At 34.9% G+C, this 16,937-nt stretch overlaps 1 protein-coding gene across 1 annotated transcript in view; it reads right to left on the reverse strand.

Moving 5' to 3' along the window:
* Positions 1 to 16,937, reverse strand: part of LOC111152319 (collagen type XIX alpha 1 chain) — a 306,943-nt gene that overhangs the window by 233,959 nt on the left and 56,047 nt on the right. Inside the window, exon 9 of the mRNA XM_022510811.1 lies at positions 8,258 to 8,311. Within this exon, the coding sequence (XP_022366519.1) occupies positions 8,258 to 8,311 (54 nt within the window). The remainder of the gene's footprint in view (positions 1 to 8,257; positions 8,312 to 16,937) is intronic.

Consider the following 16,937-nt stretch of genomic DNA (forward strand, 5'->3'; position numbering starts at 1 on the left):
TAAGCTTTGCCAGGCAGATAAGAGATTCTCCCGCCCTCCTATTTCCCTGAAGCATGCTTTTGCAGAAAGTACAGAAGACTGGCACTGATGCACCACTGCCTTTTTCAATTCCTCGCAGCACGGTTCTAAACAATCATCTTCAACTTCTTTTCTCTATTGGCCTGGGGTTAAGTCCACTTGAGTTCTGAATAACTCAACAAACATTTATCCAGAATCAATCGGGTGCCCTATGCTGGGTTAGGTTTGGGGATTCCAGGAACAAGACCTTGTTCTCCTGGAGCTCACAGTGGAAACAAAGACACAAACTATGTTGGTAATGTAAATAAAGAACTACATGAGCAGAAAGAAGGGGCTATTAACCTATCCAGTGCCAAGGGGACTTTACGAAAAAGATGAACATTTTCTTGAACTTTGAATGTAGTAATCTCTGAAAATGCAGTGATGGTGAGAGGGAAGAAAGGTACCAATCATGTATGATTATGCTCTCGTATCTTCTATTCAGTACCTAACAGGTTCATTCAGTACCCTACACTGGCTATGTCTGTCTCTCATTTGGATAGCTAAAATCTCTTTTAGACAAAGCTGCTTTTAGAAAACTCTAATATCTGAAATTGTAGATGTCTTTATCAAAGGCCAAGTACACCTTTAAATTCACTGTGGAACATCTCAGCAGTCTACACCAAGAGTAAAATAATTAGCCACTAAACTATGCAGAGAAGCAGAGAGTATGTGATCTTTTTTATGGCAATATTTTAATATTTATGTGCTAGATTCTCACAGTGCGTTAAACCAAATAGGAACATTAGCAGACTAAGTTCTTGAAATCTGGCTAACTGTTTAGCAAATAAAAGTCAAGTGCCTGGGTGCCAGATCTACTGCTTGTGTCGAGCCTGTCATCCATCTGTTGTGTTCTCTGCCAACTGCTCTACTTGGGGTGTGTGTGGAAGGCATTAGAAGGGAATAAGAAACCATTAAGAAATAAAATCAACTGCAGAGTGAGCAAGTTTCTTTTTCTTTTTCCTGTCCTTCTGTTACCTCTGTCCTTCTCATGTTTTTGCTAATTTTACTGTTACATTGTATTAAAATAACGCCCATAAATGAGACAATTCAGTGAGACTTAAACTCCATGTAAAGGCAGTAATTTTTTCACTGGTAATTCAGGTATCATTCTTGGAAGTTTAGTAAGTGAAGCCAACAGTAGGTTGACAAAACTGTTTTCTTTGTGGTCATTTTTCCTATGAATATTGGTTATGATAAAAAGTTCAATCCTATATCCAGATTTGACCATCTTTTTCCACTGCAGAATTTTCTGAAATACAGGAGTTTACAGATGATTCTCTGTTTAAGAAGTATTTTCTCTGACATGAAGCTCATGTTTGTTTTGTAAATCCTAACAAGTTCATAGGAAGGATATAGACCATTGTTAGAATAAAGGTGAGCTGCCCTTTCTTTTATTCTTCTCATTTAGTGTTTTAATTCCTACAGCAAATTGTTACATATGAATAGGTATTTTAACTTTTTTTTAAACTTGGGAAGACCTCTGAAATTAATACTAATTCTGAATCTCAATGGAAAATGAGGTGAAACAGGATAATATAGATGGAAAGCCAAATGACTTAAAAAAAAATTCCCTGTCTTTTTCAATAAACGCCTGTAAGTTTCCGAGTCTCTAAGGCACTACTGCTACATCTGGACCAGAGCTGTCTCGGAGTTCATTATAATTCACAACAGCTACCGGCCTTGTCTGCACTTTCAGCAAGTGTAACAGCATCTGCCTTTATATCCCAAAGCTGCAGTCTTCTCGTAAAATGTCTTTTTAAGGGGAAAATCGAGATTCAGAGATCACAGTCATTTCATTTTCCAACTGAAAAGAAATACAAAGACGGACAGGGAACAATGGATGTGCCCAGTTCTGTCTCGCCCTGCTGCAGAGACTGGGGACTTCAGAGCATATGGTGAAACGGCTGTCACACAAAGCGCCTCGGCGTGAGCATAGTTAGCCCGGCTGATTTTCAGTCAGGCAACTTGGCAACTCTCTCATCACGTTATCAGATATACTTCTTAACTGCTTTAATGTATATGGATTTTTACCTCTAGAAGTTCACATTTTTTTTTTTAAATAAACTCATGGTGCTAAGTTAAACACTTTTGTTTTTGACCAAATGAACATACAATAAATGTGTGTAGGTGTATATATATCATATACATAAATAACCAAAAAAAGTTATATATACACTTATATTACATATATAATAAGTATACTTATATTATATATACTTTACATGTAATTGTATATTGCAAGCATATTCCACAGAGAACATAAAGAGAATTTTCTAGGTTAGGTGCTGAGGTAAGGTAATCTGGAGAGTGTGGCCATGACTGGTCTGCTGGGAGGTGAGCAGATAAGGATCTCCAGACAGTCCAGGTATGGGAATTTTAAGAGCTTATTTCAAATATACTTTTGAATTCGGAAGCCAAACAATCACGTTTTCATAATACTTATTTTGGAAGATAAAGCTAAACAAAATAACTTCCACTTGGTGAAAAAAACATCTGAGGAAGAGTTTTAATTAGAGGACACAATTTTCTGAGGGTGGGAGAGTCAGAATCGCTACAGTTGGGTAGACTTTAAAAGAGGGTCCACGGATTTAAAGAGAAGAAACGCAGCCCTCCCCACCACCCGTCCCGCAGCAGAATTTAGGAAACCCTCTGTACAGTACCCTCTCTAGGCAGTAGGCAAATGAATTTAAGATCTAATAATAAACTGTCTGTGCAAAGGAAATCTGGATACTTGAGGAAACATATCCAGAGGACGTGAAGGTACAAGAGCTATAAACTCATATGGGTAAGATTCGAATCCCGCCTCCACCGTCTGTTAGCAATGATACTTCGGGGAAGTTTTTATTCTATCTTAGTTTCTTAACTAAGATACTTAACTTCAATACTAATGATAATAAATCTTACCTCAGACATACTGTGAGAAATAAATAAAATAATGTAAAGTCTTTTGACAATGTTTAACACATAATAATGATTGAGTAAAAGGCTGCTATTATTAATATTATAAGAGTTTACACTCATATATATTTCAGTTAAATAGAAAATTAATTGATTTGCTAACATGCACACATTACTTTGTTTTTAGAGGTCAAAATTATCTAAGATATGTGACCTTTAACATTTTCCACTAAATATATTTTGAATAAATAATATAAATCCCCTCAAATGAGTTCTAATCTAGTTTCATAGTAAACCCGAGTTTAGAATAATTGAATCAAACTGTTTTCTTTTAAAATTGTATCTATTTACCAAGTACAATAGCCACACCCTTATCTATGCCCCAACCTTCCAAGACCAAAAACGACAGAGTGTACCAAACCCTATATATACTGTTTTTTACTATACATACATATCTATGACAAAGCTTAATTTATAAATTAGGCACAGTAAGAGATTAAGAATAACAACTAATAATAAAATAGAACAATTATAATAATGCCTCTAACAAAAGTTATGTGAATAGGCTCCCTCTCTCTCAAAATATCTCACTGTACTGTATTCACCCTTCTTCTTGTGATGATGTGAGATGATAAAATGCCTACAGGATGAGATAAAGTGAGCTGAATGACGTAGGCACTGTAATGTAGCATTAGGATACTACTGAACTTCTGACCATATGTCAGAAGCAGGACCATCTGCTTCCAGATTGTAGTTGACCGCTGACAAGCAGATACTACTGTATTTAGAGATCAGGCACTGAGCTGCCACTTTTATGAATAATCTCATTTAATCCTTAAGATAAAAATAGAAGGAGATACAATATAATGCCTATTTTAAAGAACAAAAAAAAACTTGGAAGAAACAAGAGACATACCCTAAAATTATAGACTAAGGATTTGAGCTGGGATTCAAATATAGGCAATCAAATTCTGGGTAGTTAATATCTGAATATTAGTATCTGAATAGTTAATATCTGAATGGTACAATAATGATCACTATCTTTTACTGCATACCTACTCTGTGAGAAACAGAATTTTTTTGGTGAATGTTTTCTTAGTAAAATAAACATTTTAGGGATGAACTGTAGGTAATTAGACAGACAGGAAATTGCTTTTAACATAAATTGGGCTCCATATTTATTGAACTTTTCCTATCACATCATTAGGATTAAGATGACTAGGAAATAATTATTCCTGCTTTTAAAAAATACCCTCACTTCCCAAAAAACATATCTGATACATGACATATATAAGTGAAACAGAGAATGAGGTAAATTTTTGTTTGAAATAGTCAAGTAACGAACACAAACGTGCTTTAAGTGTTATATTTGAAGGTAACACAGGGAGCAGGATTTGCCCCCAGGGTCTAAATCTTCACCCCATTTTCCCACCACATACCACAAGGATATTGTGAGCACATGTGTGCCTGTGTGTGTGCATGCATGTGTGCATATGTGCAAGCACATGTGTGTGTGATCTTATGCATTAAGTGATCCAGTTCTCATGGAAATTAGACCATTCGATTTACTCATCTTGACTGCCAGTGGTTTCTGTCCAATCAAGCTTACCAGAAGTCTCCAGTGACTAATAACTTATAACGCCTGCTACGCTGGCTATATAAGATAGCTTTTCTTACATGAACTCAGAACAGAAAACTCACCAAGTCTGTTCGGCAAAACCCTGGCTGTGCGGAAGATATGTAAAGGGGACAGTCATCGGCTGCCGTGCGTTGGCAGCAGAGCTGCACATGTAAGGTTAGAATGCCTAGTGAGTCCGTATAAGGTGATGAGTGTTAGAATCACTTCAGAACGTAATTAGAGGGCGCCTGGGTGGCTCAGTGGGTTGAGCGGCTGCCTTCAGCTTAGGTCATGATCCCGGACTTCCAGGATCGAGTCCCGCATCGGGCTCCCAGCTCCTTGGGGAGTCTGCTTCTCCCTCTGACCTTCTCCTCTCTCATGCTCTCTCTCACTCATTCGCTCTCAAATAAATAAATAAAATCTTTAAAAAAAAAAAAAAGAACGTAATTAGATGCTCTAGTTCTTCATCCTTCATGACTTCACATATCCCATAAATTGATTTCATAATATAGTGTTGTTCAGTGTCCTATTTTTCTCCTGGGCCTCAGAAGACACTAAAACTTTGTTCAGGGCCTTGACTTAAAAAAATTGACTGCTATCACCTAGCCAAACTTCAACGTGTAGGTTTACCCTAGAATAATAGGATTAATATGCAAATCACTTAATTTATTATGGTATCCCACTGGATATAAGGATGAAGTATAGCTAATATACAAACTCTACTCTGCACTGCTTGGAATATGCTTCACTCCATTAACATTAATCAGCTTTCTAGTTTAAATATTAAACCTTAAAAAATTAAGAAAGATTCACTCTGAGAATATTACACCAGAGCTATATGTTCGAGGTACTTTGCATATGTTCTTGTTCCAAGTGAGACAATCCATCTTTTTTAATTTTAGCTTTTAACAGAATCCTTAAGCATTTCTAATTCCAAGAAAAAGAACCCCAAGGAATTACGAATGAATGCTGAGAAGAAGAATCAAAGTTAAGCCTGGGGATACTGTCTGAGAACTCTGGGAGATGCGTATGAGTCACATAAGGCCAACTGCGGGAGATTCAGCTCTGAGAATACTGAATACTTTAAGGACTAATAATTTTCTTTGGGAATTCACTCAGAAAAATCAGTCAAGTTATATTCATCTTAAAGCAATGCAAATATTTTACTCCAAATATAAGTGTTCATCTTTACAACTCTAATTTCAAAATTCCGAAGTTTTAAAAATTAAGGAAAATTGATATATCCTTATTGGAGTGAAATATTTCAAACTTATTAACCATGCCATGTGGTAACATAGTTTTCTTGTTATCTTCTTTCTGTATATATTCATCAGAGTTATTTTAAACAGATGGTAACCTGTGGATTATGGAAGTGAGAAAAAACACTTTTCAGGTGACATTTCTGCACTCATGAAAGTTTTATACCTTAAACAGCTAAATGAAGGGACAAGTTAGAAGCACAACTGGTACCACCAGTGACTGTGACCTTGAAGACAGGCTGTGGCCAAAGACTCATGATTCTATAGATACTGGAAGTGTATTGGCCACTACAGAGGATTTGTGAAGATGTGTGAAACAAGGATCCAAGAGCTCAGTGTAGCCTGATACAATGCTCAGCACCACTGGAAGCTGCATGAATTCTCTAATTGTCCTGCTTTCCCATACCTTACTGTGTAAACTTATATGAGTCTTATTTTACATCCTATAGTGAAGAAGTCTAATTATCTAGAATCTACTTTATAGTCCAAGTACTTCAGTGATTCTATGTTTGGCTAAAAAAAAAGTTCCTGTATTCAAAGTAATTTCAAAACTCCCAATGATTTGAAATCCAATCAGATTACTATGACGTATTTTAGGAAGAGGTTGGTGGAATGAGTGTTTGAAACAAATATGGAATATGGCAGCCTGCTTAGGAGATAGATGCCAGTAGTATTCTCTAGGGGAAAAGGCATTTTGAAGAAATTAGACTTTCGAACAAGTGTTTGAAGGAATTTTACTTATGATGAAGAATCTGCAATTAATGTCATCAGCAAGTTTAATTAAGCAAGAGGATAGCAGCCCAAATAAACATTAACTTGCAGCCAGGTATCATCATTCAACAAAGAGTTTACTGAATCCAACATTTACACTACTATAGGAGGAGTGAGGAATTTGCTAATTCCTAAATCATTCCTTAATTATTCCTAATCAAATAATTCTTAAAAGAAAAAAAAAAAAAAGAATAATTCCTAAAAGGAAAAAAGCAGCAGGAATGAAGTAGTCAGAAATCAGACACATTGAAGAAAGACTCAGAAAATATCCGCCCGATAATTTCTGAACCTCCTACCACTTCAGCTTCAGTTACTTTTGTGACGACTGTAGGTTAACCACAGGGTCAAGGCCTACTGGATAATGAGGCACGATGGATTCTCTTGGTAATCAGTGCAGCTAAAACAGCTACAGAAACCTCTACTAAACTTATTTTAATGAAGAAGAGAATTTTCTTAGCAACAAGTGAAACTTTAATAATTCAGCAGTTTAAGTTATGTGTGTGTGCATATACACACACATTTATGTATCATGAACACCAGGACAAGCTAATTTCAGTTTATATTTACAAATATGGCAATTTTTAAACTTTCTATAAAAACTTAAATATATGGAATGAATAAGTCACGGGAATAAAAGGCACAGCATAGGAAATATAGTTAGTGATACTGTAGTAGTGTTGCATGATGACGATGATAGCTACACTTGCGGCGGGTATTGAATCACTATGTTGTACACCTGATTACAAAGAATGTACACTGTAACTAATGTAACATTGCTTGTCAACTAGGGATGACTGGGTGGTTCAGTCAGTTAAGCCTCTGCCTTTGGCTCAGGTCATGATCTCAGGGTCCTGGGATGGAGTCTCCTACTGGGCTCCTTGCTCAGCGGGGAGCCTCCTTCTCCCTCTGCCTGCCACCCCCCCCCCAGTTTGTGCTCTCTCGCTGACAAATAAATAAAATCTTTTAAAAAACTGTATGTCAATTATACTTAACTAAAAAAATTTATAAAACAAAACTGAACTTAAATAAGATGTTGAACTACAACACTAACCTCTTGTGAATAAATTCATCATACAGAATTATCTTTACATTATTAGAAAAGACAATGTGAAAATCAACCATTTTATGAGAAAAATACCATATTTTTAGTATTTTATCGATGGACTGAATATATTCTTGCATTTTGATTAAATTTAGGGTGTGGTACTGTATTTTTAAGCGTTTATTTAATCTCTGTCTATAGTGAAATATCTATTAAAAGATGTTTAGCATAAGTTATATAGTAACACTCAGAAGCCTTGGGGCTCTCAGAATAATGGGTAATGTTCTAGAGCAGGGGTCAGCAAGTTTTTTTCTGCAAAGGACTAGACAGTAAATATTTTCCACTTTGCAGGCCATGTGATTTCTGCCACAAATACCTAACCTTGCCACATGGCACAAAAGCAGCCTCAGACAATATGAAAACAAACGAGTATTGTACTCCAGCACGTTATTTATAAAATCATCCAGTTAGAGTTTTCAGCAGCCCTGCTGCAAAATCATAGTTTGCTGGCCCCTGAGCTATCAGACTCGTTCTATATATTTTGTCTTCCTACCCAGTACAAACTTTTACAAGAGCCTCAAAGCTTAATCAAACAGCAAATGCACATACCTTTTCCCCAGGAATTCCAGGAGTACCAAATTCACCTTTCATACCACCTGAACCCTAAAATATAGAAATGCTTTTAGGAGGTTTTTTTCAAAGGTGTATTAAGTGCTAATGTCAAAGAGAATCTACCATTTCACAGATAGGCTGCTTCTGCTCACACAAAAGTTTGTTTACTGAGTCTCTTCTTTGTATTGTCCACAAGTCATTAAACTATACTTTTGACAATAATTTATCAAAAAGTTAATAAGTAATAAATATCAAAATGCTAATCAAAACTAAAACTAAACATTCTCCACACAGATATATGTAATTCAGCTTTGTCATTTCTTTTACATTTATCAAAGATAAGGAATGATTCTATTGCTTTTATCTTAAGTAATACTTAACGCTTTCAACTCAAGCAAGTCATGAAATTTTAGACTCTAAGGTATTCATATTTGTTTCATTAATGTGCCTGAATTTCCATTATATCCTCTAGGAAAAATTCCACAGCTGGGCCAACCCAATTGTTAACTTCCCTGCTTTTCCATTTAAATGGGAAAAAATATTCTCAATGAAGTTGATCTGTTACTTACATCTGCCTTAATGGCTCTATCACAAATTCAGTCTAATAATTTATCCTCGAAATGGTGGAAAATAAATCAACTTTCTAATGAGTTTCACTAATGTGTGGTAGAGATTTTAAGAAATATATCAGAATTTTGTGACTATATAATGTTATTATTACACTGATATATGTTCATTTCAGATTTAAGGTATACAAGTAAATTTCAACTTTAAGTTCCTATAAATTAGATGAGATTACATCAGGTTGGGTAAAATTGACATAAAAATAAAATTGATACAAAACAAAATAAATAAAATATATTCAATATTAGATTAGAAAAAATAGAGAAATATTTATTTCTTATATTGACATAGGTCAAAAGTCAATATTAAATTCTACCTCTAAGAGCTTACTACTAAGGGAAGATATCCCTTCTTTCAAAGAAATTGACAACATATTTTGATTCTATTACAGAATGAGCAGGTGAGTAATGTCAGATTGAAAAGAAAATAAAGGGAAACTCACCAGTAATCCCTGACTTAATACATTAGACTATTCAAAATGGAAACTGCCATATACCGAGATCTGAAGGAGGGGAAAGGAATCAATACACAAGTTTCTGACTAAAGAGGTAAATTAACTTATTCCATTTTAAATTGTTTTGATTTTCTCTAGAAGTATATCAGCAAAGCAATCATTTCATAAAGCCTATAGTTTGGAGGAAATTAACTGGATATGTGGAAGATAATAATTCAAACATAAACTGGAAAATTATTCCCCAGATAGAGCTCAGACCTTAGGTTAAGGGACATTGAAATTGAGCTGCTATTTTATAAAACTCTCACAGAATTTCAACTTTGAAGTGGGTAAGGGTATTAGCCAGGGTCTTAAAGAATTGAGAAAGTAATGTGGTTGCTAAGTAATTAGGTTGCTAACTACATTTGCTAAAAAAAAAAATGTGGGGGGCATTAAAAGATTCAGAAAATTACAATAATCAAATCGAAATGAAAGAAGAGTATTAATTGTTATTTCAAATAATGTCATCTAGAGTTTACTCTTGGACAAATGAGTTGATTTGATTAAGTGCTCTAATACAGAATACTAATCACATCTAGGTGTTCAAATCCATGCAATGGTTGAATTTCAAACCATCTTACTCCATTAAGAGGGTCATCATTTTTATGAAAAGAAAAAAAAAAAGACAGTAAATCAGATTAATGAAGCATGGATGAGAACATAGGCAAGTAAAGATAAAAATTAAATTAAGCCCAAACTTGTTTTTTCCCAAATTTTTTTTTAAAGATTTTATTTATTTATTTGACAGAGATCACAAGTAGACAGAGAGGCAGGCTTGGGGAGGGTGGGGAAGCAGGCTCCCTGCTGAGCAGAGAGCACAATGCAGGGCTCCATCCCAGGACCCTGGGATCACGACCTGAACGGAAGGCAGAGGCTTTAACCCACTGAGCCACCCAGGCATTGCTAATTAGCAATATATAGCTAAAACGAATCAGGTCACTTTGTTTTTTAAAAGAAAAAGTATAGTACAGAACACTAGTGAGTAACAATCCTTGATGATTTAACATATCTAGCTCTTCCTCTGCAAACTGACTCTTTGCCCTGCTTGGCAAAGTTCCCTGGGAAATTGGGGCATCAAATTTATAAGTTCTAGAAACAGCTAAGTGGATGACTTAGACTTTTTCTCAGGTGTTCATTCATTTATTCAACTCCTATTATGTGCTGCTCTATGTATGCTGCTCCCAAAATTCCTATTTTAGTGGGGGAAATGAATAGACGCATAATGCTAACAAGTCAGGTGATACTAAAAGTGCTAAGAGAGAAGATAGAAGTGGAATGAAGGGATGCTTTTATATAAAGACTTCAGACTAGGCCTTTCTATTTTAAAGTGATTTCTGAGATTTCTAAATGGTGTGAAGGAGAGAGCCAAGTGGCCCTCTCTGAGGAGGAGATCTGAGGAAGCCCCACGTAGATGTAACCTGGCGTGAAGATCCTGGAGCAGGATAGAACAAGGGAAGAGGGTAGGACACCATATAGGGAGTGGAGAGTGGGATGGAGAGAGCTCTACACATTATGTGGAGCCATGGAGAGAGCTTCAGTGTTTATCCTGAGAGAGACAGGAAGACACGGTGGGTTTTGACCCAGATGGGGAAGGATTAACTCACATGATTATTCATTGTCAAATAATGTTGGGAACAGAAGACATAGCTTTGATGAAATACTTAAATCATTAAGTGACCTTTTCAAGAAATTAACTATCAATAACTTATTAACATTTGCTACAAGTAGCATACAATAACACATTAAGATTTTTATATACTAAAATATTTATAAATTCAAAGGGATTATTTTACAGATGAAGATTAATTTGTTTTTGGCCAAGTCACATAAGAAACTCAACTCAAACTAAAGGGATTATTTCCACCTCTTTCTCAATATGTGAACAAGTATACTATAGACAGGAAAGCAGAGGAAACATATTTTTTCAGTCTGTATTATGTGTGAGTTTCTGGCACTATGTATCTTATATACATTTTATTGTATTCCTTCTTCACAATAAACCATTGACTAGGTATTATTAAGGACTACTTTTAAAGCAAGTAAGAGATGGATGGGTTTCAGTCTCAAGTGGTTCAGACTCTAGAGAGGTAAGCCTTCTAACATACTGTCCCACATGTACTGTCCTAAATATCCTTTCTCAGTCTTATAGACCAAAAGGAAAACCTTGAAAATGTCTGGTTCCTTTAGCAACACTGCACTTCTGATCATTTCATGAAATTATCTATTCAATATACCTTAGAGCAAAATGACTTTCAATCTTCAAGCCATGCAGGCATTATTTTGTGCACCTAGTCTAATAATGAAAATATATAGCAGATTTAAACACAAGGAAAGTCATCTTTATTTATTGCACATTAAAGTTGCAGGATCACACAGTACAATAAGAATAGGAACAGACTGATCATCAACTCCTTAAAATGAAACAATACATCTATGTTTATTACGAGTGCCAGAAAGCAGAACACATTCATAGCCATAGTCATCTGAAGTCATAATTACACAGCAAGTGTTATGCTGGTTTAATCAAATGCTGGTGCTTGCATTGAAAAATAAAGTATATTGAAAAACGAATTAATTTTTTGTCTTGTTTTGTAGATCAATTTATTTTATCCCAGCTGTTTTTACCTTGCCACTAAAATCACTTGCAGTTATGAGTTTTGTATAGTCTGGAATTTAAAACCAATGTTAATATTTTAAAAACATATCTTAAATGGAAGTTATATAATACACTGTAACCCTAAGGTACATTTTTGTGTATTTTATAGATTTGGAATACAATAAATTTGCTAATAATTTCATTTTTACTAATTCCTTCTTAGTTCTTTTCTACTGCTTTTCTTTCCCACAGAGGGAGGGAAGACTCCTTGAACAAATAATCACTAGATTGTAAACTCAGTGAGAGTAAGCCTAGTTTTCTCACTACTGCTATAGGTCCAGAACTTAGCACACTTTTTGTTATAATAATAGGAACTCAATAAATAGTTGCTGATGAATTAATGAATAAAAGAAAAATGAATATTTAGATGTTGAAAGAGGTATCTACTGTATGATTAAAGAGTATGGAGGAAAGAATGAGTCTTTAAATGACATATGCTCTAACACCTCTAACAAGAGAGTCTTAGTGCCTAAACTTTAAAAAAAATCATCTAAATGTGATTTAATAATTTTTTTAATATTTACTTAATGTTTTTTAAAAGAGACAGGGATATTTTTAAAATATTTTACTCCTTCTGAAACTGACATGTGAAATTTCTTCCTATGCCAATAATCTTAAATTGATAGAACTGATAAGTCAAAGAATGGGAAAGTCAACTTAAAAAATGTTAATATGTATCACATCACAATCACCAACAAGTAAGACAGATCATGGTTTTCAAAGTACTTTGTGTCAACCTTATGATGTAGGTAAACTGATAGATGACACACTCTCATTTACAGATGAGGGAAATGAAGCATGAAAAGACTGGGTGGCTTGGCCAAGCTCACACAGCTAACCTCAGAAGAGTTGGGATTAATCCAGATCTTTCTACTTTATGAGTCCTCTTAATTATGTTACCATGGGCACACCATTCTACCCATGCATGGCTCTCTCAGCTGCAAAATGAGGATAAAAAATACTGGGTTGAAATTCTTTATGAAGTTATAAGGATAAAACAAGATATTTCAAGTGGAAATGCCATAATCAAAGAACACAAATAATACTGAAGAGCTTTTAGAAAATAGAGCAACCTTCAAAATCCAGACTAGACTTGACATATCTAGGTTCTGATCCTAGCTTGACCACTCACCATGTGCCCTTGGGCAACAATTTAACCTCCCTGAACTTCAGTTCTGCCTTCTGTGAAATAGCAATACCAATTCTTAACACAAAGAGTTTTAAGAATCAGAAAAATTACATATCTAAAATACTCTTCCCAGTGTCTGGCACATAGTTAGTTCTCAATAAATACTAGCTATTGTTAAAAGGATTTATATGTTTAGTTTGATTAAAGTCTAGTCTTTAGGACTAGATATTGTTTATTTATTTTAGATTTTCATATAATGGGCTTAAGTAAAGTATTCCAAGTAATTTGATTTGAAGTTCAAAAATAAATGTTCCATCATACCTCAAAATTCTCTCAAACACTTGCTTAGGTGCTTAAAGTTCCCAGGCAAGCTACAATGAGCAAACTTTCCTTTGGGAGTCAAATGCCTATGAAGCCTTTGTTGAAGCTTGCTCTGCAACTTTGAAGGATCAGTCATTGCTCAGACATCAGTCTCTTAACTTTTGAAATAAGGAGCCCACTTAGATTATGCTGCTAGTTTAGAACCATGGACTTCCAAGTTAAGGCATGAATGGCATTCAAATCTGTTTCACCTTGGAAAGGTGAAAAAAAATCAACTCCTAAGCTTAGCACAAATGAATTTATCTAATTAGCTAACAAAAGACATGACATTAAAAAGTGGAAAATGGAACACTTAAGTTTTGATATGGTAGGGAGAAGGGAAAGGCAAATCTCTAAGCATGGGATATTGCCTAAAATTAGTTCAATAAAGGTGTGCTGTTTAGGAAAAGGGTTGGGAGCTAAGGAAGAATCTTCAGTGGGAACCTATCAGCAGACAAGAGAATTCACAAGAAAAGTAAATTATAAGCCAATATTCCTGATAAAAATAGATGCAAGAACCCTCAACCAAATATAAGCAAAATGAATTCAAGAATAAAGTGAAAGCATTACCCACCAGGATCAGAACATTCCATGCAAAGCAACAAAATATATATTCTTCTCAAGTGCACATGGAACATTTTTTATGATAGATCAAATGTGGGGCACCTGGGTGGCTCAGTCAGTTAAACTTTCAGCTCAGGTCATGATACGAGGGCTCTAGGATCAAGACCCACATCAGGCTCCCTGTTCAGGGGGAGCCTGCTTCTCCCTCTCTTCCCTACTCCTGCTTTCTCTCACTAGCTCTGTCACTATCTCTGTCTCTGTCTCTGTCTCCAATAAATAAATAAAATCTTTAAAGAAGATAGATCAAATGTTAGGCCACAAAGCCAATCTTAATAAATTTAAGAAACTGTATTCCCCTGATGATGAGTATTTACCAAAAAGATACAAAAATATTGATTCAAAGGGGCTCATGCACCCCCCATGTTTATTACAACACTATCAACAGCCAAATTATGAAAAGAGCCCAAAGGTCCATTGAATGATGAATGGATAAAGAAGATATGGTATACACACACACACACGAATATTACTCAGCCATCAAAAAGAATGAGCCCTAGCCATTTGCAATGATGTGGATGGAGCTAGAGTATATTATACTATGTGAAATAAGTCAATCAGAGAAAGACAAAGAGTATATGATTTCACTCATATGTAGAATTTAAGAAACAAAACTGAAGAACATAGGGAAGAAAAAAGAGAAAGAAGCAAACTACACAACACACTTAACTTCAAAGAACAAACTGAGGGTTAATGGAGGGAGGTAGGTTTGGGATGGGCTAAATGGACTATGTGGGTGACGAGTACTAAGGAGGGCGATTATTGTGGTGAGCATTGGGTGTTATATAGAGGTGATGAATCACTGAATTCTATTCCTGAAACCAATATTACCCTATATGTTAACTAACTAGAATTTAAATAAAAACTTGAGAGGAAAAAAAGTTAAGAAACTGAAATCATATCAAGCATCTCTTCCAACTACAATGGTATGAAACTTGAAATTAATAACATGAAAAAAACCTGGAAAATTCACAAATAAGTGGACATTAAACAACATGCTACTGAATAATCAATGGATCAAAGAAAAATCAGAAGAGAAATAAAAAATACCTGCAACAAATAAAAATGTAAAGACAGCATAACAAATTGTGGGATATAACAAAAGCAATTGTTAAGAGTGAAGTTCATAGTGATAAGCACCTACTACAAGTAACAAGAAAAGTCTCAAATAAATAGCTCAAATTTACACCTCAAGGAACTAGGGGAAAAAGAAAAAGACCAAAACAACTAAGCCCAAAGTTAGTAGAAGAAAGAAATAACAGAGTACTGCAGAAATGAATAGAGACTAAAAACAAAATAGAGATCACTGAAACTAAGAGGTGGTTCTTTGAAAGAGAAACAAAATTGACAACTCTTAAGTAGACTCATCAAGAAAAAAAAAAATGGGAGGACTCAAAATCAAAAATGAAAAAGAAGTTAAATTGATACCACAGAAATATAATGGATCATTAGACTACCATGAACAATGATTATGTCAACAAACTGGACAACCTATACAGACATTATAGAAGAAATGGATAAATCCCTAGAAACATACCTCCTACCAAGACTGAATCATAATAAACAGAAAACCTGAGCAGACTAATTAATAATGAGATTGAGTCATTAATCAAAAATACCCCAATAAACAAAACTATAGGATCAGAGAGCTTCACTGGTGAATTCTACCCTATATCCAAAGAAGAATAAATATCAATTCTTCTCAAACTCTTCCAAAAAATAGAATAATAGAGAACTATTCCAAACTCATTTTATGAGGCCAGCATAACCTTGATATCAAAATTAGACAAGTATGCCACAAATAAAGGAATTACAGGCTAATATCCCTGATGAACATAGATGAAAAAATTCTCACAAAATATTAGCAAACAGAATTCAACAATTTATTAAAAGTATGCACCATGATCAAGTGGGATTTACTATAGGCATGCAAAGATGGTTCAATATGATACATCACATTAATGAAATGAAGGATAAAAATCATATATGATCATCTCAATAGATACAGGAAAAGTATTTGACAACATTCAGATATGATAAAAACTCTCAACAGTGTTTATAGAGGGAAAGTACCTCAACATAATAATGTCTATGTATGACATGCCCACAGCTAACATCATACTCAATGGTGAAAAGCTGAAAGTCTTTCCTCCAAGATCAGGAACAAGACAAGGATGCCCAATCCCATCACTACTATTCAACATAGTATTGGAAGTCTTAGACAAGACAATAGGTATGAAAAAGAAAGAAAAGGCATCCAGACTGGAAGGGGATAAGTGAAACTCTCACTATTTGCAGATGACATGATTTTATATAGAGAAAACCATGAAGAATCCATCAAAAAACTGTTAGAACTAATTAAACTCAGTTAAGGTTGCAGAGTACAAAACCAAGACACAAAAATCTATTGTGTTCTATGTACTAATAGTGAACTACCAGAAAAAGAAAAAAATCTTGGGGCGCCTGGGTGGCTCAGTGGGTTAAAGCCCCTGCCTTCAGCTCAGGTCATGATCCCAGAGTCCTGGGATCAAGCCCCACATCAGGCTCTCTGCTCGGCAGGGGGCCTGCTTCCTCCTCTCTCTCTGCCTGCCTCCTGCCTACTTGTGATCTCTGTCAAATAAAAAAAATAAAATGTTAAAAAAAAAAAAAAGAAAAAAATCTTAATTATATTTGTATCAAAAAGAGTAGAAGTTTTAGGAATAAATTTAACCAAGGAGGTGACAGATATGTATACTGAAAACTATAAGACATTAATAAAAGAAACTGAAGACACAAATAGAAAGATATTCTATGC

Source organism: Enhydra lutris, unplaced genomic scaffold, assembly GCF_002288905.1.
Source record: "Enhydra lutris kenyoni isolate GAN:26980312 unplaced genomic scaffold, ASM228890v2 scaffoldscaffold28, whole genome shotgun sequence".
NCBI lineage: Eukaryota > Metazoa > Chordata > Mammalia > Carnivora > Mustelidae > Enhydra > Enhydra lutris.